General features: G+C 39.9%; 1 protein-coding gene and 1 pseudogene across 7 annotated transcripts in view; one reads left to right on the top strand and one right to left on the bottom strand.

Annotated features, from left to right (window-relative positions):
- The window catches only part of IQCH (IQ motif containing H), a 207,870-nt gene that overhangs the window by 40,273 nt on the left and 145,265 nt on the right, over positions 1–22,332 (bottom strand). For 5 of the 7 annotated variants that reach the window (XM_037502778.2, XM_037502779.2, XM_054688288.1 and 2 more), the window contains 2 exons: positions 18,586–18,706; positions 14,712–14,998 (listed from right to left, as the gene is read on the bottom strand). In XM_037502778.2, the coding sequence (XP_037358675.1) occupies positions 14,712–14,998; positions 18,586–18,706 (408 nt within the window). Of the gene's footprint in view, positions 1–4,580; positions 4,731–7,023; positions 7,211–14,711; positions 14,999–18,585; positions 18,707–22,332 lie in introns of those variants that run through there. The other 2 variants (XM_037502781.2, XM_054688289.1) reach the window with 2 other exon arrangements.
- On the top strand, positions 11,136–11,468 carry LOC119239504 (60S ribosomal protein L36a-like; annotated as a pseudogene).

The raw sequence follows: 22,332 nt of genomic DNA, 5'->3' as shown, positions 1-22,332 counted from the left end.
TGGTATCTCAATAAAGATACACACACAGTCTCCAGGAGACCCATTCAAGGAAAGACGATACAATTTGTATGGCCACTTGTTTGGATCTAGTGGTGTGTATAACTACTGAATGAGGAAGCCTCATATAAGCCCCTTCAAATACCCCCCACCCCTATACTGTTCTTTCAATTTATTCTAGGTACTTTCAAGTCTGTACTCTAAAAAGCTTTTCCATATTTGGTTAAAAAATATCTGCTACATACACTAAAGCAAATGAATGTCCAGCAAGAGTTAAAACCTGCAACTTAATAAGCAGTCCAGGGCTGGACAAAGGATAATGTATTAGCATCTGTCAAAAGATGCAATTAGTTGTGAAGATACAGTGTCACTTTTCTAAAAGCCAGTACAATTCCTCCTACTCCCTACCATAGGCCTTCATGTTATATCAGCAACTGGGCTGAGTGGGGCTGACATGGTCAAATCCAGAAGAGAGGCAGGACTGGTCAGGTAAGTAGGCATGTGACACAGGAAAGCTTATCCTAGACACTTCCACTTCCCTTCTTCTTTCCTGTTTGTTGCTCATTCTCCCCCTCCTCCAGCATCTCAGTTTGCCATCTATGCTTAGGGCACCCTACAAGCCTTATGCCTCCTCTAGGGACACTTCCTCATTTGCATCAAGTTAACTTAGTACTCCATAAGTTTGGACTAATTTGGTGATGGTAAGAGTTGAGCCCTAGATAGTACATGTTTATCATAAAGGAAGCTTTGTTTTTGGTTATCTGAGAGATGGATCTAGATTTGTCTTTGTTGTCTATGGACTGGTATTTGATTCAGCACCTAACAATCCAATAGGGTCTTTTGAGATGGTAGCAATATCAAGAAAACTGCCTATTTGGCCACATGGAGGAAGGAAAAAGGAAGAGTAATTAATGTAAATCAAGGGTCTGTTATGTACAAGGTACCCTGGTATTTTTTCATGTCATCCTCCTAGCAATCTTGTGAGGTAGAGATTCACATCCCCATTTTATAGAAATGGAAATGCAGACTGAAAGAACCCAGTAATGTGCCAGTTCCACAGCTAAGTTTTAGGCTAGAATGAAGATACAGGTTTGCCTAATACTGAAGTCTAGGTGTTTTCTGCTGTGTTTGAAAGCTCAGGGATGATTCTCTGCCTGGCCAGGAAGCAAATGCTTGGTAAAATGTGAGAGAGCACTGAGGTGCTGGCAGTAACATCCAGAAGCTCCACCAATTTCTCCATGGTTCTGAAGTCTATAAATTACTGAGGGACTTTTTTTTTTTAAGATTTATTTATTTATTCATACAAGCACTGGGTATAGTCAGAAGTGCGGGAGGGTGAGAGAATTCACCAGAGCCAGAGAGGGGAGCAGAACAGGCAGGCTGACAAAGAAATACACTGCTGAGGGGAGCAGTGGGCGGGGCAGGAGAAGTCTGCGCGCCATGTGGGACCCTCGCAGGTGGCAGGGGATGGAGCTTCGCAGCCCAGTGCTCAACCGCTGTGCCACCAGGGGAGGCCCCTGAAGGATTTTTGGCAAGTCACTGAACACCTTTCTACCATCTTCCCCCATTATTTGTAAAACACTTGAGAGCCTATAATAAAATAGTTGTCTAAAAAGAAAGAAATATTGTCCTTTAGTGTAGGCAAAATGCCAAGGTTCCTACCTATGATCAATAAAAGTCCTGTGGCACTTTCCAGAAATGTATGGGTGGAGCTTTAAGGACCCTTGGAAAAATTCCATTTGAGTAACTGCTGACTAAAATCATCCCTCAGTTTCACCTGAATAGCGTTCTTCAGTTCTGGAAAACCTGTCATACTCTGCTGCTATGTTAGGCCTCCCTTCTATTGAGGTTTATTCCTTAGACTGCTTTTACTGACTGGCCCTCTCTGATACCATTTGTCAGAAGGTCCAATTTCTAGTGAATGAAAGAATCAGCATTAAAGAAGCTATTTTCGGGCCTCCCTGGTGGCGCAGCGGTTGAGCACTGGGTTGCGAAGCTGCCCGCAGCCTCTGTGGCACCGGTTCGATCCCCGGCTGCTCCCCGGCCACTGGAGGAGGGTCCCACATGGCGCGCAGACCTCTCCTGCCGCCCGCTGCTCCCCTCAGCAGTGTACTTCGGTCCTTCTGCCTGCTCTGCTCCCCGCTCTGGCTCTGGTGAATTCTCTCACCCTCCCGCGCTTCTGACTGTACCCAGTGCATGTATAAACAAAACAAACAAACAAATAAATAAATAAATAAAGCATGCCTCTATTAAAAAAAAAAAAAAAAAAAAAAAAAGAAGCTATTTTCTTTTTCCTTCCTTCCCCTTCTTCTCCCACTCTCTTCTAAAATTCAGTGCACTGTTTCTTAACATATAGTTTACTCTCAGGAGAACATACTAGGTGGTTTTTTTTTTTTAAGATTTATTTATTTATGCATACAAGAACCAGGGTACAGGCCAGAGGTAAGGGAGGATGAGAGGATTCACCAGAGACAGAGTGGGGAACAGAACAGGCAGACTGACTGAAATACACTGCTGAGGGGAGCAGCAGGCGAGACAGGAGAGGTCTGCTGTGCCATGTGGGTATCTCCCTGGCTGGCAGGGATCAAACCCACACTGCAGAGGCTGCGGACAGCTTCACAGTGCTACGCTCAGCAGCCTGCACCACCAGGGAGGCCCTACTAGGTGGTTCTTAAGTGACAGCAGCACTACTTGTGTTTGATAAGCATTTAATGCAAATTCTTCATAGAAATTTGCAGAAAAGAATTGTGAAAATTCTTTATATTTCCTTCACCAACAAGTGAATAAAATACAAAATACATACAGTGATTTTCCTCCCTCCCCTAATCTGAGATAGCGTATTATTTGGTATGCCATAGGTCTTTAAGATGAATGGAAGTTTTATAGTTATTTCTTTGAAAGTTCTTGTTTATAGTGAGCCTCTTTAGAGATGTCCTCCTGTCTTACACACTTCTGTTTACAGAGGGCAAAGCACTTTGTGGCTGAGATGTGGGGCTCACGCCTGCTCCTTCCAGTTCAGGGAAGAGCTGAGGAGACTCTAAGTGTCCTCCTGGGTGGTAGCTGCCAATGTCAGAGGAACTCCGTGTTCCCATTGGAACCTCCTATAATGTCTCTGTAATTCCTCTCGATTTCCTGCCTGTGTTTCCCCTCTGGGAGGTGTGTTTCCTTTTACTTGACCTTGTATATTGTATTGGTTTGTGGACTTAGCCATTGATCAAGTTTCAGTGGGTTGGTTTGATAACATTTACATATTAATACAGGTGTGAGGAAATTGAAAAAAGTTAAAAAAAAAGACATAAATAAGTAGGCTTTCTGGAGTGGACTAAGAAGGTGGTGTGGTAGTGGGAAATTGACTCCCTCCAGAAGCAAAACCATTTCATGTATTTATTTATAAGGACTTGGAATAATAGGCAGCACAATGAATCTTATGTTTAAGAAAGCAAACTGTATGTTTAAAGGAATATACATATTGTTAAAACAGTTCTATTTATGCAAAAGATTCATGTAACTTTATAAAGGTTTTCAGGGATTTTAAAGGATTTTAAGTGCTGTGTTAGACTGTACTAGTAACAGATGTTCAACGGCATGTTTAAGTTTTTGTTTTACTGAAAAAGCAATGGATTACTTGATATTTTCTTTTTAAAAAATCATACCAAAGTCACAATATTGTAAGTATGGCTCAAATCCATTCTTTCTAAAATACACAAATGATTTAAAATAACATAAGGGCTTCTAAAAATAAATATAACTGTAGTGGTGCTAAAGATTTTGCTTGCTAAATATTTTCTTTAGAATCCCAGCCTTTTGTGTCACTTCTTGTTCTTTTTCTACGAAGACAGATGGTGTCAGTAATTGCCTATATATTTAATTAAGTTAAAAAGCTACATAGTAAGGTTTTGGCAAAAAGTAGGAAAATTTGTGCTATGAGCAAAGAAAGCAAAAGGAAGCAGAAATTAGCATAAGACACTATTCCTCATCAAACACACATTTTGATATCCATATGTGGTGGAATGTGCGATTATATTTCATCAATCTAATGATAAGAACAAAGGCATTTATACCAAAAGAGAAAGCCCCTCACAGAATCTAGACGGCACTTCTCTGCCACTTGTTACTGCTAGACAGGAATGAATGACTCTCCCTATTGTCCACATCACCTCCAACCTTGGCCCAATACTTAGTGGTTATTCTAAACTCCTCTGATAACCAGGTTTCCCCCAGGATTTCTCGCGAACAGGTTAATCATTGTGACATTATCTTGGGGGTGGGGGTAGGTGGGGAAGAGGAGTACTTGTAGAAAGAGAGTAGCTACTTGTAGAAAGTGGTTGGAAAACTGAGTCAAGCATTCTTGTGGTGTCTGTTTTCAATGTTCCCATCCCGTGAATCCACCTTCTGGCTTAATGGCAATATGGCACTCCCAGCTGTGGTGCTGTGTATGGGCTTGCTCATTTAAACTTTTAAAGCTTAAAAATGGCTACCACAACACTGATTTTATTCCATTTCGCTTAGTCATTAACATTTAATGATTACCTTATGTGCTGAGCGCAAGGATAGAATATATTAAAAAAAATAGGAGATGTGTTTTCTGGCTTGAAGCTGTTCAGCTCAATTCAACAAGCATATTGGGGATATACAAAAGAATCATCGATTTTCTTTGGTGATGGTGGTTGAGGAGGGGGGAGAGACTTACAAAACGAAGTCACCATAAATTCAGTGCTGTACCACAGTATCTGCTGTAAGAGAAAGAGCATAGGCTTGGTAGCTGACTAAGTCATGGCTTGATTCCTGGATTTGCCACTTCATAGCTATGTGACCTTGAACATGACATTCTAGCCTCAGTTTCTTCAAGAGGTTAATGATACCCTCTTTCCAGGGCATGTGGATTAGGAATACCACATGTAAAATATATATCATAGTTTCTGGTACTTGATAAAAATTCAATAAATAATATTATAATTAATAATTACTGTGGCCATCAATACTATATCTTAGCTCTGAGAGACTGAAATGAGGTGGGGGATTAATTTAGGTGGGTTTCCACAAAAAAATGGGATTTTGAAATATCTCAGAAGCAGGGAAATTGTATACTGACAGAAAAGAAAGGAAAGGAAATTTGTAGGAATGAAGATGGCATGTGGGAGGCAGGTTGTGAATGTGTTGTGGAATATGGGAGTCACCAGGCAGGCCAACTTGCTTGTCCTGAAGAGTACTTGGACATGATCAGTGTCACAAGCATTTGGTACCACATGATGGAGGGGGCTGATTCAGGGCTGTTTTAAGAAGTAGGTAAGACCCAAAGAAAATTACCTGGTATTTTGTCACCCCAACATTATGGTACAGGAAAAATTACTGTAAAAATGAATGTTGACAACTTTGCTAGGGAAAATTTGTCACACAAAATGTCTTGACCACAGCTGAAAGCTAGAAGTAGGAAGGAGCCACTCAGTTATGTTTCTGTGGTGGTGGAGAATGAGCTATTAACCCAATGTATGCAGGGAATCGTCTGGCCTTTCTTTTCATTAGCGGGGAGTCTTTTCTTTCCCTCCTATCCACTGCCCTCCTTCGTCCTACAGAAATGTGGCACCTCCTGTAAAATAAAGGTTGTTGTGTGAGTGCCCAGATTTGCCCTATCCTGTTTATGATGCTGGTGATGAAAGTTAAAGACCCCCAAAGTCCAGAGAGAAGTGCATGGGTTTCATTCAAGAGGAAGCAGTTATCTCCATGATGGGAGTGGGCATCTGAAGTCCTGTGTGGAATGACTGGACGTTAATAGAACTGGGTCTATTTTATGTAGACCAACTAAAGTTCTACCCAAGAGCTAATTAAGCTTGGACTTAATCTTTCTGAAGGTCAAGGTTTATAAGGTAAATGGGGTTAACTGAACACTTAAGGACTGTCACATATGGTAACATGTAGAGGAAAGTTGCCCATTAGCTTACCTGCCCTTATCAGTGTTAAGAAACAGAACTGTAATTTTCACTGTAAAATTTATTGTCATCATTGCATTTGTGCTTATTCTAGAAGTCATCATCATCACTATCAACATTATTATTACTAGTATATTACAGGTCTCTTTCATTGACACAAAGATGTAGACCTTTTAAAGGGACAGGTCTTTTACTTTAATGCTCCAAAACCCTTTGGGATCTATTTTCCTTTCACTAGGTATTAACTTGTGATTAACAATGTGCCTATTGCAGCATTTAAAAACACTGAATAATAGGCACTTCTGTTTATACCAAAGACCTATTAAAGTTTAATTTAGATATACACTGTTAACCTTCTTATATATAAATAAAATACCTTCCCTAAAGAGAAAAAGCAAATCTCACTGAGCTCCTTTGGTGTTTTCCCTTGTATATCTTGAAAACAAAGATAGGGAGATCTTGCAAATGAGAGTACTAGAGGGGGACTCAGAACCAGTATTCATTCATTCATTTAATAAATATTTATTGTGGATCTATCCTATGCTAGACATGGTGCTAGGTGCTGAGAATATAGCAATGAATAAGAAGGAATTATGCTATTTTTGTAGATCATGTCCTTTTCCAGTCTCTGAAATAAATGTATTCATTTTTGAGGCTTATATCTCACTTTGAGATGATGATAATGTTCACTGACTTTTAAAAATAATGCTAATTCAATTCAGATTCCACTCACAGTTTGAGAACCTGCTGAGGGCTCGGGTGATAGTTTTACATGTGATTATGCCATTTGATTTAATAAGAACAGTACCTTATTCCTGCTCAGCCTCTCAGAACATCCTCTGAGAAAGGACAGAATTCTACCATTTGTCAATGGAAAAACAAGGCACAGAGAGGTCCAGTGAATTGTCTGAAGATCACAGCTGGCTAGTGGAAAGATGGGTGCCAGAACCCGTTACCCAGCATGATGAACATATTTTCACCTACCCCTTTCCTTCTGTTCTACCCAGATATATTTTGATTGAGAAACTCTTAGAAAAGGTTTTAGAACTGTTTCTTTTATATGCTCTGATATACATCAGGCTCTCCATTTTTGTCTTTCTCACAATTTGTACGTGTAACAAGTCTCATTTCCTTATGTATCTAGAGAGACCCATTGCTAGTTGTCTGCAGCCGTTTTTCATCTGTACTCTTTCCTTCCAGCTTGCATCTCCCTTTCTTTAAAAAAAAAAAAAATCATCTCTTGGTGCACGGGTGCATTGGGGAAGGAAATTCCATGGGGACTACACCTGATGGCGTGGGAGGAAGCAAATATTGTTTAAAAATGAACAACAATATAAAAATAAAAAAAGTACATAAAAAAATCATCCATCAATGCTCATGACAGATACAGTTATTTCAAAAGTTCGCAACTGTGCTATCTAATAACAAAGACATTTTTAATTTGGGAACTGGGCAAAGACGGCCTCTTTGCCAAGATATTTATTTGGGGACTTTTATATAAAACATGATATATAAATGCATATTTATATGTGGCAAGTCAGATAGGATGTTTGCAAAACTTAATTTGCTGTTTTTATTGATAACTATTTCGCACTTTCTTACCACCATCCCTTCACTGCCTCTTTCCCACTTGAAATGTACTTTCTTACCTCCCTTAAAATCCTAATTATCTTTAAGTTCAAATCCCACCTACTCTGTAAAAATCTTTCTTGATTGCTCTAAGCAGAAGGGATCTCTCACTCATTTGAATTCACATAGCAAATCATTTGGCAGTTAAATTGATGTTACCTTTTTGATGTCTCTTTTATTGTTCTGTGTAGTTGCTACTTAAGCTTTTTCTTATAATTCATTTTCAAGTCTGTCTCTCCAAGGTCTCAAGTCTGTCTCTCTAAGGTCAGGCACTTCCATGTCTTTTGCATCTTTGGAACCTCTCTAGCATAATGACTTACACATAACAGCTATCCAATAAACATGTGCTTTCTTTTGGAATTTTCTAGAAGTAGATAAGTGCGCCATATCTGGATCATCCAGAAGTTCCAAAAGTCCATCAATTAATTGGCTGCCACGTGATTACCATTGTGCCAGACATCCCAAATGGGTAAAAGTTCAGTGTATTTTCTAGAGGATTTAAACATCTCACAGAGGTAGTATTTACATCTAAGAATAGTAAGTGTACAAAAACAAAGGTGTATGGGTGTATTAAGTAAAACTGGATGACAAATGTTAAATGAGCTTCTCATGACAGAGAATGTCAGCTTCTAACATAGGGCCAGCGTAGGCCCTTCAGAGGTATTTGGTCACTGAACATGTCAGTCTCTCTTTAAAGCCTCCGGTAGGTGCTTCTCGTTCACCCTGGAACCCACCTCACACTGTCCATGAAGGGTATGAGTCCAGGACCTATCTGGTTATGAAAATAGCTTCTGTTACTTTTTGTTTAAGGGCTAAATCCCTCCAGCACAAAGGAGGCAAAACCCCTCCCCTTACTGGGGAAAGACCAGATCTCCTGCATGGATGGATACCTGTTGCTTCATGTATCCTGCACGCAGAGTCTCTGCAAGCTTGCAATTTCCCCATTTCTAGGGTACTGGAATCTTGCACATAATTCCACTGGCAGGAGAGGTTTTGTACTATGCTTCTCCCAGTTCAGTTTCCTTGGGACTGACCCTTATCCATGTATTCTAAAGCAATCCTGTGTTCTTTTTGATATCCCCGATACTTATACTCTGCATTTCCCAAACTGTTCCTCCATTCTGTTACCCTAGACCTCACTCTCATCTCCTTAAGTCTCATCTCCTTAAGTGTGGACAGGATATTCCACACTTATCTGGAGTTGATTCACAATTGTGGGCTTGTTCCTGGTGCACCACTCATATCTTTCTTTGGCTTTTGGTTCTCTTTGCTCTTACCATGCCAGCATGATTAGTAATGGGGGTCCCCTGGGACTAGAGAGCAAGAATTTGAGATTGATGCAGTCACCTCAGTTTTTTGCCTCCCATATCTATCATGAGACGTGTATGTGAGTTAGATCATGTATGTGAAAGTGCTTTTCACATCATAACATACTGTGTAAATTCATAATGATCATTAATCATATGCTTTCATTGCAAATATAATGTGTGCTTATTTTTGAAAATGCAAATGCAGAAAGCACAAAGCATTCTCTGTATTAACTTTCTATTACTTCTGTAATCAGTTGCTGTATACTTTGTGGCTTACTGGGTCAGAAGTGAGAAGTCTCACTGGGCTAAAATTAAGGTGTCAATAGGGCTTTTTTCCCCCTCCTGCAGGCCCCAGAGGAAATTTTGTTTCCTTGCCTTTTCTAGCTTCTAGAGGCTGTCCATATCAATTGGTTTGCCACTTCCTCCATTTTCAAAGCCAGCAGAACCCTTGTGATTACTTTAGACCACCTAGAGAGTGTAGGATAATCTTCCCATCTAAAGATCCTTAAATTAATCACACATACATGTTGCCAATGTATGGGTTATATTCACAGGTTTCATAGATTAGGACATGGACATCTTTGGGGTGGTCATTACCCTGCCTATTACATCCTCAACACTCCAATCCAGAAATAATGGTTATGATATCTTAGTATTTTTTAAGGTTCTTTTTGCTCTGAATATGAATATAAATAATTTTAAAATAAAATAGTCATCATAGTGCATATATTATCATATAATATATATTACCTTTCCACTGTTCTATGAACAGTTTCCTGTTAAATATTCTTCAGAAACATGAGTTTTACTGTTTTCAAAGTATTTTATTCTTTGTATCTACCATAATTTGCTTTAAAAATTATATTATTGGAATTTAAGCTTTGTGAAATTTTTTTACTATTTTTGGTATTGTGATTAATATGAGTACATAAATCTTTGTGACTATTTCCTTGTGATAATTGCTAAGAAGTAGATTCTTACTATTAAATTTTGAATAAAAAGTAAGCACTATGAAACTGTTATTGAAATAAAAAGTTTTTTAAATTGGAGATTTCCTCAGAAGTTAAGTAAGCTATGTTATCAGGGAAATGCAAATCAAAACCACAGTGAGATTTCATGTCACAATGGTTCTAATGGATATTATCAAAAGTCAAGAAATAATAAATTTTGACAAGGACAGAATGGACAGAATGTAAACTGATACAGCCACTCTGGAAAACAGTATTGAGATTCTGCAAATCACTGAAGATATAATTTCCATGTGATCCAGTATCCTCATTTTTGGTATTTGCCCAAGCAATGTGAAAACACTAGTTTGAAAAGATATGTGATACACCCCTATGTTCATTGCAGCACTCTTCACAGTAGCCAAGCTATACAAAAATGCCTAAAAATGGGTGAATGGATTAAGAAGATGTGGTGTGTATATATACAAAGGAATGCTACTCAGTCGTAAAAAGCTGAAATCTTGCTACTTGCAACAACTTGAATGGACTTTGAGGAGATTATGCTAAGTGAAATAGAAGGAGGAAGATAAATACTGTATGATTTCACTCATTTGTGAATTTTTTTAAAAAAAGAAGCAGTTGATCCAGCAAAACAAAAACAAATCCTTGGACTCTGGCAACATAATGGTGGTTACCAGAGTGGGTGCTGGAATAGGCAGAAGGAGGCAGATTGGTTGGTGTGGATGGTGACTGGACATTTGGTGGCAGGGGAGGTGTAACCAAATGCAGTTTCTGGGGTGAGAAACTGTACATTTGAAATCTATACAGTGTTGTGAACTCATGTTACTTCAATCAAAAGAAAAAGCTGGAGAGGGGGAGAAGTCAAGTAAGTTAATTTTGCAACTGGGAAAACTAAAGACAAGAAAGGAATAAGCTCCAAGTAATAGAGTAATTTAGAAAAAGACCTACATTTGACTATTTGAAAGTTCAGTATGATGAAGAGCATTACATATAGACTTAAAACACAAATGATAAGTTTCTGTCCAACTATCGGAGGCACAGGTGTGGCAGGTGTAGAAGAAGACTGCATGTAAGGAGATTGCTTACATTGAACAAATAAATAGATTAATCAAATAGGTAAATATGTTAAAGATAAAGAGACTAGGGTTTCTCACTGTTGGAGAAGGCATTTACTTTTAAGTGTGGAAAAGGGGAAATCTGGAAAGAATTTTGAGGTGTTAGGTTAGAATTAAGATATTGGCAGGAACTCATAGTTTCAAAATATACACATAGCTTCTTTCCATGCTGATAGTACTTTCGCAAACATGGTGAATGTTCCTAAAATCCACCAGACTTTCTGTAAGAAGGGTGGCAAGTACTAACCCCACAAAGTCCCACAGTACAAGAAGAGCAAGGAAAGCAATGTTAGGACAGGAAGCAGAGAGGCTAAGGTGGGCAGGTTAAGTAGATTTTCTGGAAAAAAGGATAAAACCACAAAGATTGTGAGACTTGAATATGTAGAGCCCAACTGCAAATCTAAGGAAATACTGGCTATAAAGAGATGCAAGCTCTTTGAACTTGGAGGCCATAAGGAAAAAAAGCACCAAGTAGGTAATCCAGTTCTGAGGTTATGCTCACTTCAGTCTCTCTCTCTCTTTCTCTCTCTCTCTCTCCCCCTCTCCCCCTCGCTCCCTCTTTCCCTCTCTCCCTTCCTTCCTTCCTCTCTCCCTCACTTCCTCCCTCCCTCCATTCCTCCCTCCTTCTCTGTCTCTGATAGATATAGGAATAATTATAGATGCTTGCCTGTATAAGTTTATGTGGTTATTGTTCACATATAACACCCATATATCTAAGCTTTGTCCACTGAGAGAGACCAGAAGCAATGACACTACAGCAACAATGTAGCAGTGGAACCCCCAGATCTTAATGCCATCCTTCACTAAAATGACCCAAGACTTCTGGGTTGATCCTAGGTGTGGGGCAGGAGAAGTGTAAGATGAACTTGGAACACCCTATGGTGGTAGAAAGTACATCAAAAGTACACAAAAGCCACTCTGAAGGGTCTCCATGCTACCCAAATAGGGACAACTTTAGCATCAAAACAATGAAATTATCAAACTATAACTTACTGAAATGAATAGAAACTTACAAATTCAAAGTGGCATACACACATGAATACATGCAAATAAACAATGGAGAAGAAAAAACTCTTCCTTGCCATAGACTGCCAGCTAATACATGTATAAAGAACAATGGTATAGAAAATGACACCTTGACAGGAGTGGTTGATTCAGAAAAGTTGGTAATGAGTGGTTTTGTGGTTAGAAATTGATGAGGGATAAGACATTGGTGTACTTTTGGAACACATTTCCACAAAATAGTACTAATCAATTACAAAGGAAAACATAGTAATTTTATAGTGAAAACAACAGCTATAAAAAAAGGAAAACTACCACAAATGATAATCTGGGAGAAGAAATTTGCAAAATGTATCAAATTGGTGTTACTTGCAAAATGGCTAAAAATTATGCCAGTGGTTTTTGCAAATAGTCTAATATAGTACAGAGAGCTAACAAACTTCTCTCCCAAAATATAGAAACACCCTTGATATGCTCACCAAGAATTTCTAATTTTTTAATTAAACATTGTGACACAAATGGCAGTATCCTCAAGTATTAACAGGAAGGGTCATAGTTTGATCCAATCAGAGAATCTTGGGTTAATATTTATCTCATCCATCCAATGTAGGAACTTCTCTAAAAGCTTTGGCACCACCATCCAGCATCTACTGGAATATATCTATTTTTTTTTTTTACTACTTCTTACATCAAATATTTAAGGAATACTTTTGTGCCAGTGCAGAGATAGTGCTGAGAATTGAGTAGAGAGCAAAAAGAAACATAGTGCATCTCTTTGGGGAGGTTACAGACTATGGGGGGGGGGCAGCTTTAATCATATAATCACATAAATAAGTTTAAAACTAACTGAGATAAGTGAAGAAGTATATGATAATATGAGGACTGAACAGGGGGCAATTTGACTGTCAGGGAAGGCTTCCCTAAGAAAGTGTAGCTTGAACTGAACTGTAATCAATGGGAATGGGGCTAACTTGGTAAAAAAGAAGAAGCAAGACCATTTTAGGCAGAGGGGCAGCATGTGAAAAGGCCCTGTGGCAGGAGATAGTAAAATGAGAAAGGGGGGGTTTAGAGAAACCAAGGAGGTTGGAAATGATAGGAAAAAAGAGAGTGAGTTTGGATGAGAAAAGGCTGGTATGGCACATGGAACCAGTAAAGTGAAGGGTGGGACCTTTAGCCCAGGAGCCCGGAAGGGGGTAGGGATCAGACCGGTTCTGTTTGGAGAAGATCCCTGTCATTGCTGTGTGCAGTTCTTAGTTTGCCCAAACTCAAAGAAATAAAAACTACAAGGCAATAAAACACGGTCCCCATAGTGCCATCCTCCGTATTATCCCAGGGACAACAGATCTAATCCTTCTTTCTCATGACAAAACATTTGGGGAGGACGGCCTCCCCTGCGTTTACTCCCTCTACTTTTCTGCCACCTAGCTCTTTCACCAAAGGCCATTGTTTCTGTCCTCCCTCCACCCCAGGCATATTTTGGAATGCCATTCAGTTTGTCCTTTTCTCTCTCAACATGTGGGTCTGAAAAAGGAATGTAAAACTGATGGAGTGCCTAGGAAGACAAATGGAAAATGATTATTGAACAAGCTGAAAACTGCCCAAAACATAAACTCTCACTCTGAAACCATCATCTGACTGAAATGGAGAATCATAAAACTGAGAATAATGAATATCAAACAACTAAAGTATATTTTCAGCACTGGATGGCCAGAGAATATCAGGAGAGGGAAGGCAGGAGGCCATTTCATCCTTTAGACAGAGTTCTGGTGACCCAACACTAAATAGGAGGAAGTGAACATTTTAAAAATGAATCCTGTGAAGCAAATAGCGAGCTTAAACATTACACTTTGGGGGAGAAGAAGCAAAACAAAGAAAGGTTAAAAATTATTATCTAGCATATTGTGCATCAGAGCCACCTATGTGCCCATGTGTGCCCACAGATGAAGCATTGAATAAATGCAATTGTGGTTGAATAATAATATTTAGGATATTATAATCTATAAAATTTTTAACAACATGCAAAAATAGAACTATATTTATTTATAGTTATTTAACTATATTTATTTATTAACTATATGTATTTGTTTATTTACTGCATCCATCTGCAGTAAAAGCATGAAGATATGGAAAGGAATAAAAGCCCCAAGTGTATGAAAAGAGCTACCTCTGGGAGGACGCTCATCCTAGAAGGCCTGGCAAGGAGTCCGTGGACTGGAGGCTGGATAGGCACCTCTGTACGTCTTCGGCTAGGTTTGGGCATGTGAAGTTCACTATATTATTATTTAGACCCTCTATTATTTATGAAATACTTCCCAGTACATCTTTTAGAAGAAAAAATTGACAACCTGAATTGCTGGTAAATACTAATAAGGAGCAGAAACAAAGACTCTTAACTTCTTTTTAGTTATTGACTTTCTACTTGAGGAACAGATTCTAGACAGGTTTGATGTCTGGATGGCATAAGATATTTTCACCATAAGACCTGGCAGAACACAAATGGGCAGAATTGAGCCCCATTCAACAGACTGATGAGGGATGAGGTGCAGTCACTTAAACTCCAACTGTACCCAAATTAGAAGACCCTAATCCTGTATTATGTGTCTGGTCTTATGTGGCATGGAAGGTGTAAATGCTGAATTTACAGAGTCAGCTTGTCAGAGGAGCAGTGAATCTTAGAATCGTTCTCCTATTCCTTGTTGCACGGGCATGGACAGTATGGAATCTACATATTTCAGTAGTTTACAAGGCATGAAGTCAACTTACCTGCTGTTCCAAGGTGATTGGATCAATAAACGTCACTAGGTTTATAGAAAAGTAACCAATGACATTTCTCATTTTACAAGCTTTTCCAATTCGGAGGCATAAAGAACTGAGAACTTGGGGATCCACTGACGTCTGAGGCATGGTGGTACCAGAGGAGATGAAGGCATCTTTGGCATGAAACTGGTCCCCCGTGGACAGCACCCTTATTTCTCCATTGGGTTCTATCAGCATGTCCACCGTCAAGCTGGTGATACTTTGTGCTGGTGGGTATGCTTCAATTACACCTCCTGGAGGGAGAAGCACAGAGAAGGTGAAAGGATGTGATCCCATGGGCTGCACCCAGTGAGAGAAGAAGGAAAGAGGCTGAACTTTGGCAGATGGACTCAGGCCCAGATTCTGCATTGGCCATTTCTTGTAAGACTTTGAGCAAATAGCTTCAATTCTTTGAACTTCATTTTCCTTATCTGTAAAATGGGCCTAAAACCTCTACTTCACCAGATTTTTGTGAAGATTAGAGATACCACATGTATAGTATGTAGCCCAATACTTGGCAAATAGTGGAGATTAAGGAATGGTTGTTTTGATTCAGATCATAATTAGGTAGACACTGTGAAGACGGTGAAAGCAATGCCCATTCATTACACAAATAATGAACTAAAGGACTAAAGGCAGATCCCTCAGGAGAAATTAACTGCCCATTGTCCAGAGTTTGTACCTTGATGACCCCTGTTCTTTCTTCTTGAACGGCTTTTTGAAGTTTTGACACATTAGGGTTTTTATCAGGCATGAGAGAATACTGACTATTGTGTCAGCAAAAGAATTCCTATACAAAGTCAGTAGTAAAACATTTGAACAAGTGTGCTACCTCCTTGTTAATAATGAGAGCTTTGTAATTGATCATATTTTCCTTTTATCCTGAATGTCAAAAACTTTAGAGGCAAATTGCATGCTCAGTGACAGGGATGACATTAGTCCTGACTAATTTTGTGGGATAGCTCAGTGGTATCCACAAAAGTTACATGGCCTGGTTTTCTGTTTGTGGTTTAACATGTCTTACTGTCTATTCCTTTTATAGAAAAACATTCAAAGTATTACTTGTAAAGAATTTGATGATGTAATTTAAAAGTAAAAACAATTAAGTTTTCCCTAGATAAGATGCCTCTGGAATCTGACAATATATAGATAAACTTGGCATATTTTTTACACATTTGCTGGAAGGTGACCTCTGCCCATGGCTTTGAATGGCATAGATGGTGAAATCCTGGGATTTTAGCCATTCTCAAATGCAGCCATCAGTTTCTTTATACAAAAGGCACTTTCTTTAAATGTCTCTATATTTGGTTGGAGCAGGCCCCAAAGAAAACTGAGTTTTAGAAGGAAAACTGATTTATCTATTTGGTTGGTTTGAGATGTGCTTGTCTTCAAATGAGGCCTACTGGCATGTGTTACGCCTACTAAACACTAGTTGTTTGGATTTAGCAAGGTAAATGCAACAAAACAGCAGCAGCAAAATCCATCAAAAGCAAAAAAAACCTACTGAGTCTCTCTGATTCAGTTGACTTTGTGGTTTTAGCTGTCACCTACTTTTTGAAAGGTAGTGCTTCAGTGGAAACACATTATCTTTTATACTCAGAAGATTATTTTTACTTCAAAGTTTCTTATTTGTACCATTTTTCTCAGATTCATGACCATAATCTTTTCACTGTTACTTTCTTTCCTTTCAAAGCAATTAATTCCTTTTTTTTGAAAAAAAAAAAAAAAAAAGTATTGCCTCTGAGACAACCCTATGACAATATAGGAATCAAATCTGTAGCACATTTTGTGGCTGTAAGCATACTTGGGAGAGGAGAAATGAAATGAAAGAGGCAATGGTGGGAGAGGGTGGAGAGAGTCAGGAAACCAGCTCAGGCAGGGAGCATTTCTGCACATTGTCCTGTACGCCCTGGGCTCTGTGCCAGGCAGAGGTTAGAGAACACATAACTTACTAGAACCCAACTGTTGATGTGCTAAAACTGTGGAAGGTAATTGTGTTCCCATTCACTACCTAGATGTCATGTGATTTTGCTCTAGTCACTTCCTCACTTTAAGCCTATTTTGCCCATTCATTATGAAATTGGCTTAATAAAGCTTCTTCTGCTTCCCAGATAAGAACTGAATTTACGATATGCTTGAAAGAAAGAATAGAGATGAACAGGAGGTCACAGCAAAGCCTAAGCTGTGTTTATAGAACTCAGAGGAGATATGGCTGGGAAAGCCCTTCATAATTCACAAAGCTCACATGAAAATAGGTTAAAGGAAGGTTTATAGGCTGATCTTAGAGGATCTGGAAACTTCCTAACAGCCTATCTTGGATGAACCTGGAGATATTCATGGTCTTTCTCTCATAACTTGAAAAAGCCCCTGTTGATGATTTTTTAATGTACATACCTTAGTTTCTTCCATTTAAGCATGGCATTGGTGCTTAGTTCTACTTTTCTATCAATGGGTGCATGTGGAATTTTGTAGAATCACAGAAATTTAGATTTAAGTGGATACTGGAGATCATGCAGCATAACTTCCCACCCCCTTCTCCCTATGAAGAATCTCTTTTCAGCTTCTTGTTAGATGGCTCACCATCCAATCCCTTGATTAAACCATTGACAGAGTGTTTCCTCCCCCCTCACCACACACCCTACCCACCCAGTATATCTCAACAATCAACAGCTCCTTCCTTTCTGACACTCTCTCATACACTGAGCTAAATATATGAGCCTTTTATTGACTCCACTGTGCATTAATGGAGTAATTTTTTGGGTCAAGTCACTTAATCTTCTGTACCTCAGTTTCCCCATCTATAAAACAGGTTGATAATGGCATTTACCTCATGGAATTGTTAGGAAGAGCAAATTAATTAATATCCATATACTTAGAATAGTGCCTGGTACAAAATTAGCACTAGCTGTGCTTATGTCATACTCACTGTCATCTGTGTGCTGTTGCTGTCATCCAGCACAATATTAGTGTGATGTTATTATATGTTAATGTTAATAAAATAATATTATGACAACAGCAGGGGATAGAGTGGAAAGGCATCTTCTGTGGCCTGTTATCCTAACCTCATTGTATGGGTAAGCATACAAGGAGATCTGCCTTACACTGTAACCTTCTAGAGTGTGCAGGGCATGTGTGGGTGTAGCCCTCTCACAGCGACCTCTACAACTGGAGACAAGTATCATCTTCTCTATTCATTCCCTCATTTGCAGACCTCCTAACCTCCTTAGAAAATGAGAATGAGTTAGGAGGAGGAGGATGAAAAGAATGGAGCTTGGCTTTATTCCCAGGCAGTAAAGGATCCTTTTTAGGAACTACCTTTAAAATTAGAAATGAGGTCATTTCTGCTCTTCTAGAAAATGGCCGAGGAAACTAACATTTATTAAAGACCCATTTGAGTCAGGCTCTTTGGTGGAAACATATATACCTGTATTTCAGTGACTCCTCCCAACAACCCTGTAAAGTAGGCAAGTGGGGAAACTGAGCCTCTGAGGGTTTAAGAACCTTGCTCAAAGTCATGGATGAGATCCAGACCCACGTCATCTCATTCCAAAAGCAACCCTTCAGGAGAGGTTTTTGGTACAATAAAAGGGGGTTGGAGGTGGCCATAATCTTGAACTATGCATATCATGCTTGGTATGCTCGGTACCTATTTACTTAAGAGACAGAGTGCAAGATAAATATTCAGGCAAGGTTTAAAAGCAAATAAAATCTGCTTGTAGGAGAACTTTTCATAAACAACACAAGAGATGCAAGATATTTAAATTGGCCCCAAGTTGACCCAGAACTAAAATTCTAGGTTGTGTAGCCTAATCCTCAATAGAAACTTTACAGTCTTATTTACCTTGACTGAGAAATGTTTGGAGGAATTTCCTCCACGTCGGGAACCGTTTCTCATTGACTGGCTGTGCGTGCTGTGCTAAAATGCCCGCCAGCTCCTCGGAGATCTTCACCAAAGCTGGCTCCTGCAGAAACAAATTAAATAGAACCACAAGCAATTTTACTACAGAAATGAAAACTGCTTGTGGAGTGATTAAAAACCAGGCCTCCAACAGGCAAAAAAAATGTGGTTACTGTTTACCCAGAGTCAGAAAGCCATTTTCAAATTTTTCTCTATTTTTCCAGCCATATCAGTTTTCATATTTCAAAGTGATTTGGCCCCCGAAATATTGCTGACAATTGTGTTCTGTTGTCTCTGAAAGACAGCCTTTTGTGTGGGCATCAGGAAACCCCAGTTTCAGACCTACTGCCGCCTGACCAGCTGAGTGTCCTGGGGCAATAAGCCTTTCCACTCGGGACCTCAGTTTCCCTTTATGTAAAGAATAGGGCCATTGTATTCCTAAGATCCTTCAGACTTGAATATTTTTATCCTAATACCGTACTAGGGCTGACCATGGGAAAGATTATGGGGCTGGCAGTGTCTTTCTGTGGCACCTCCTTCTCTTTTATCTGTGCCCTTTTCCTCTTGTTGTTGGGCCCCTCCTACCCTATAATTTCATAAACTGTGGTTGACACTAAAGGTAGAATTTTAGGTGGGGCAGAATGCAAGATTTTAGGTGAGAAAGGGGTATTGGGCGCCCTTAATCTACTTGACATACTCCTAGGATCATAGCCTCATCTGACTAGATATGAGGCTGATGCTCTATTATCATAAAACCACCTGAAACTTCAGAGGCTCCATTTAAGATGAAAACAGTAGGAAACCCTTTAATGAACAAGAGTCCTGGCTTTTAGATAAAAAACAGCCTCGGTTTGCCTGGACAATTTTTTTGGTTAAAGTCTTAAAAATGTAGTCTCCAAAATTCTTTGGTTAAAGTTTTAAAGTCTTAAAAGTTTTCAAATAGAAGCCCCGCTCATTGGATCTTTTTCTGCCAGAGTTGGGCAGATGCAAGACCATTTGATAGACAGTATTTATATCTCCAATATGGGACATTGACAAAAAAAATTCAGGCTTGCTTTGGGCTGCTGGGAGACTTTCAAATCTGTGAGTGAGCACTCAGCAATTCAGAGAAATTGTAAAAAAATGGAAACTGTGAAAAATCTTAGAAATAATTTGTATACTCATTTATTTCCAGTTTCCCAACAAGGTAGGTCTGCCCTACCTCCCTTCCCCCCAGAACATCTGGTTCATTCTGGGTCCAGTGCCTTCTGAGGATTTACAATAGAAGGCAAATGTCTGGAAAGTATATTCTAGGCAGGTCCAAATAATCTGATTAATTTCTGAAATACCCAGAAAATCCTGGTAGGAGAGTTAGCTTAGTAAGTGCTTGACACACAAAACAAAAATGCCATGAGAAACAGAGAATGCCCCGGCCCCGCACTCAGTTCAGGATGACTCGCTGCACAGCTGGGGAGGTCTGCTAAGAAGGGCTGGGGAGGCAGCATGCAGCGAGCCTCTGCCTTGTGAGGTGGAGGCAGAGAAAACTGCTCTCAAAGCAGTGGGACTCTCCCCTGTCACATCCTGCACAGTGTACACATTTTTTCTGGTCTTTCCTATGCATTACCTCATCTCCCCAAAGCCCTGCATCTAAATCATCAACAAACACACAAAACTCCCAGTTCCAATAATGTGGACTCCTTTGTTCCTTCTGTGAGCACTGCGCTCCAAACTAATCTTTCTTCTTGCGTTGTACTTGTTTCAGTTAAAATCATTCTACCCTAGCACAGAAGACCAATTGTCTATGATTCATGAAGTGATTCTCATCTTGCTCTGGACAACCTAGTGTCGAGGCCACAAAACTTGAGGGCCAGCCCCTCAACCAGGATAGGGGAGGCTTCCTTGTTCTGCCTTGATTGAAGAGCCTTTTTTGCTCTGCTTCTGAAAGGCAGTAAACCATCTACTCAGTTATCTGCTATGTGGCCATTCATGGCACAATATATTTCTCAAAAAGTACAGGTCCTCAGAATAGTTAAAATAGGGTCTCCCTGGTGGCTCAAGGGGTTAAGCACAGTACTGTGAAGCTATCTGCAGCCTCTGCAGCACAAGTTCGATCCCCGATCAGCTAGGGAGTTACCCACATGGTGCAGCAGACCTCTCCTGTCTCTCCTGCTGCTCCCCTCAGCAGTGTATATCAATCAGTCTGCCTGTTCTGCTCCTCACTCTGTCTCAGGTGAATCCTCTCACCCCCCCACCTCTGGCCTGTACCCCAGTTCTTGTGTGCCTAAATAAATAAATTTTTTTAAAGAATAGTTAAAATAACAGGGACCACAGGAAAGCAGAGGTTGGCAGGGGTTGGGGGAGGAAGGGGAGTTAGTGTTTACTGGGTACAGAGTTTCATATCCCAAGATGAAAAGAGGCATTGAGATGGGTGGTGGTGATGTCTGCACAACATTATGAAGGTATATAATACCATTGAAGTGTGCACTTAAAAATAGTTAAAAATAGTTAATAAACTAAATTTTACATTATGTATATTTTACCACAATTTAAAAAACAGGGAATAACTTACAGAATGTCAGGGCTTTTAAGTAGCCACACTAGCAAAAAAAAAAAAAAAAAAAAAAGTTTATGTATTTTGGAGGGTGAAGATGTGAAAGAGGTGAAAACCTTGCAACCCAAATCTTGAAGCTAAATCTCCATCAACTTGAGAATCAAGGAGAATGTCAGCATGACACATGCAGAAGGCCATCTGCAACCTGATCTCTCTCCCTAGTGTAGCCTCATTTCTCTCTTTTTCAGTTCCCAGCCTTGCCCCAAACTGCCCTGGCTCAGTCTCTTTCCTCTGTCTTCCTTCTTCCTCTTTCTCCCTTTCTGAATTAGTTCCTGTCATTTTTTCCTCCAGGAAACCTTCCATGCACCCCTCATGGGATCTTATTTCAGCCAGAGTCAGGCAGATGCATCATCATTTCTTTGACCTCCTCAGTTCCTTGGGGGATTCTAAGTTCAGTAGCTTTGGGATCATTTCCCTGGTGCTTCCTCAGGGAATGTTTATGAAATGCATCTTGGTAGTGGTAAACCCCAGGGTCCAGCCCTTAATAGCTAATATTATAGGAGAGAAAATGTGGAACTTGTCACCATGTTCCCTCCATGCTGTCAGGAGACACCTGGGGAAGGTGACCACTGAGGAACCACCAGTTCTTCTGGGGTGGATTTGATGGGATTGCCTCCTTCTGAGGGGCACTGGGAAGAAAAATGAGGTGACACTTATGAAGCATCACTCAGTAGCAACTGCTTTGTGAGGACCAATAGTGATCTGTAAGACTGTGGCTCGTGTGAGGCATCCAGATCCTAGGCCAGGCCACTGCCACTGCCTCTGCTTACAAAGCCAACCATTCTGTCTGACCCACGGCGTTTGTGCTGTGTATTAAGCCACAGCAAGGGGGGAGATTTCCTAGAGGAAAATCTGCTGCAGGAATCTGGAGGCTGAATCATGTCCCATCATGAGAAGTACACAGCTGAAGGCATTGGCTGGATAATGCTGGGGCACACAGAGGCAGCTTGGGGCCACGATTAACTCCCTAAGAAAAAGACAAGGAGAGGAATAACGGGAGGGGTGTTAACTGTTTGATTTATTTCTTTATTTTGCAAGTCTCTGATAGGAAATATAAGGATTATATTAAGAATGACCTTGCTATCATCCCTGCAAAAAGG

Source organism: Talpa occidentalis, unplaced genomic scaffold, assembly GCF_014898055.3.
Source record: "Talpa occidentalis isolate TD23 unplaced genomic scaffold, MPIMG_talOcc4v2.1 talOcc4.11, whole genome shotgun sequence".
In the NCBI taxonomy this organism is placed as follows: Eukaryota; Metazoa; Chordata; class Mammalia; order Eulipotyphla; family Talpidae; genus Talpa; species Talpa occidentalis.
This window is presented reverse-complemented; position numbering and strand designations above follow the sequence as displayed.